The sequence below is a fragment of the Manacus vitellinus genome, unplaced genomic scaffold (assembly GCF_001715985.3).
Source record: "Manacus vitellinus isolate BGI_N305 unplaced genomic scaffold, ASM171598v3 scaffold_297_pilon, whole genome shotgun sequence".
Lineage (NCBI taxonomy): Eukaryota > Metazoa > Chordata > Aves > Passeriformes > Pipridae > Manacus > Manacus vitellinus.
Window position 1 is genome coordinate 5,051 of NW_021940191.1, and position 1,988 is coordinate 7,038.

The following is a 1,988-nucleotide window of genomic DNA, read 5'->3' on the forward strand; positions in this document are numbered from 1 at the left end:
ACGGACCGGAGTCGCCGGCTCTGCCCCGCTTGGACACCTCTGGAGTCAGCGTGTTCTTGGGCAGCACAACTCGGATCAGAGACTTTCCCAGATTTTGCTTTGCCCCCTCTTTTTCCCAGGGACAGGGCAGCCTCTTCCCATGGCCCCTCTGCTCACACAGGGTGTCCTGCTCTTCTCCTGGCACATCCCATCTCCCCACAGAGCCTTTCCCCAGGGGAACACGTCTGTGCTGGCCTGAGCAGCCCTTCCTTCACCCCCTGCCCGTGCTCCCCACAGCCCTCGAGCTGGGGGGGTTGCTCTGCAGAGCACGGGGGCTGTGGGGCCCAGGGCCATGGGGGACTCTGTTGGGCTGTGCTGCTCAAGCTGGGAGGCAGAGCCAGCTGATGGTGCTCCCTGCACTGACCACCTCCCCCAGACCCTCCTGTGTGGCCATGGAGGGGGCTCAGAGGGGCCCTGCCTTGTTCCAGAGCTGGGACATTGCTTTGGGGGCTGCTCTTGGTCAGCCTGTGGAAGTTCACTGAGGGGAAGATGAGTCACTCCTCAGACTCCTGTCCCTGTTCCTGCTGTGTGCCCTGTGCTCTCATGGATTAAACCAGAAACGTGGTACTTGATCTCTGGGTGACTCCAGCCCAGGCAGGATTCTGCTGTCCTTGAGCCCAGCTCTGTCCCAGCAGTGCCCAGGGCCTGTCCCTGCCCGTGGTCACAGCACTGACACCAAGCACAACAGTGACCAACCAGCCAGAGCACTCAGGGACCTTCCCCAAAGGCACAGAAGGAGAGTGTGGAATTGGGAAGGATCAAGTGCTGCTGCTCCTTCCTTGCAGAGCTGCTGTTCTGGTCCCCTTTTCCCCAACCCCCCTGCACACAGGCACTACCTTGACATTTTACAAAGGTCTCTGAAAAACTATCTCAGAAACACCAGGTTTCTACTGTGTCCTTTCATTTGTTTTAATATGAAGAGAGGGTTCCTCATTTCCACAGGGGTAGGGTCAAATTCAGGAGGAAAACAGTGAATTAGAAGCGGGATCAAGAACAAAAATTTATTCTGCACTACATAATAAAAAAGTCAAAATACCAAAGAAAACATTCCTAGCCCCTCCAAAATCCTGAGAAGAGAAGGGTTGGTCTGTAGCAAGTAATGTTAGGAATGATTTACAGAAGAAAAGAGCCAGCGTTTTGGTTCTGAAAAGCATCCAGTCATCGTTTTCCTTATGGCATCCTTGAGCTCCTGGTTCCTGAGGCTGTAGATGAGGGGGTTCAGTGCTGGAGGCACAACCGAGTACAGAACTGACACCACCAAGTCCAGAGATGGGGAGGAGATGGAGGGAGGCTTCAGGTGGGCAAATGTGGCAGTGCTGACAAAGAGAGAGACCACAGCCAGGTGAGGGAGGCAGGTGGAAAAGGCTTTGTGCCATCCCTGCTGAGAGGGGATCCTCAGCACAGCCCTGAAGATCTGCACATAGGACAGCATGATGAAAACAAAACAGCCAAAACCTAACAAACAACTTATTGTAAGAAGTCCAATTTCCCTGAGGTAGCCTGAGTGTGAGCAGGAGAGCTTGAGGATGTGTGGGATTTCACAGAAGAACTGGCCCAGGGCATTGCCCTGGCACAGGGGCAGGGAAAATGTGCTGGTTGTGTGCAGCAGAGCATTGAGAAAGCCAGTGGCCCAGGCAGCTGCTGCCATGTGGGCACAAGCTCTGCTGCCCAGGAGGGTCCCGTAGTGCAGGGGTTTGCAGATGGCAACGTAGCGGTCGTAGCACATGATGGTGAGGAGGAAATACTCTGCTGCCATGAAGAAGGCAAAGAAAAAGACCTGTGCAGCACATCCCTTGTAGGAGATGGTTGTGGTGCCCCAGAGGGAATTGTGCATGGCTTTGGGGACAGTGGTGCAGATGCAGCCCAGGTCTGTGAGGGAGAGGTTGAGCAGGAAGAAGCCCATGGGGGTGTGCAGGTGGTGGTCACAGGCTACGGCGCTGAGGATGAGG

At 55.1% G+C, this 1,988-nt stretch overlaps 1 protein-coding gene across 1 annotated transcript; it reads right to left on the reverse strand.

The window, feature by feature from the left end:
• Positions 1–1,141: 1,141 nt before the first annotated feature.
• LOC108643559 (olfactory receptor 14J1-like) lies at positions 1,142–1,873 on the reverse strand. Its single transcript, XM_018087870.3, has one exon. It carries the CDS (start codon positions 1,871–1,873, stop codon positions 1,142–1,144), a length of 732 nt encoding a protein of 243 aa, XP_017943359.3.
• Positions 1,874–1,988: the final 115 nt, after the last annotated feature.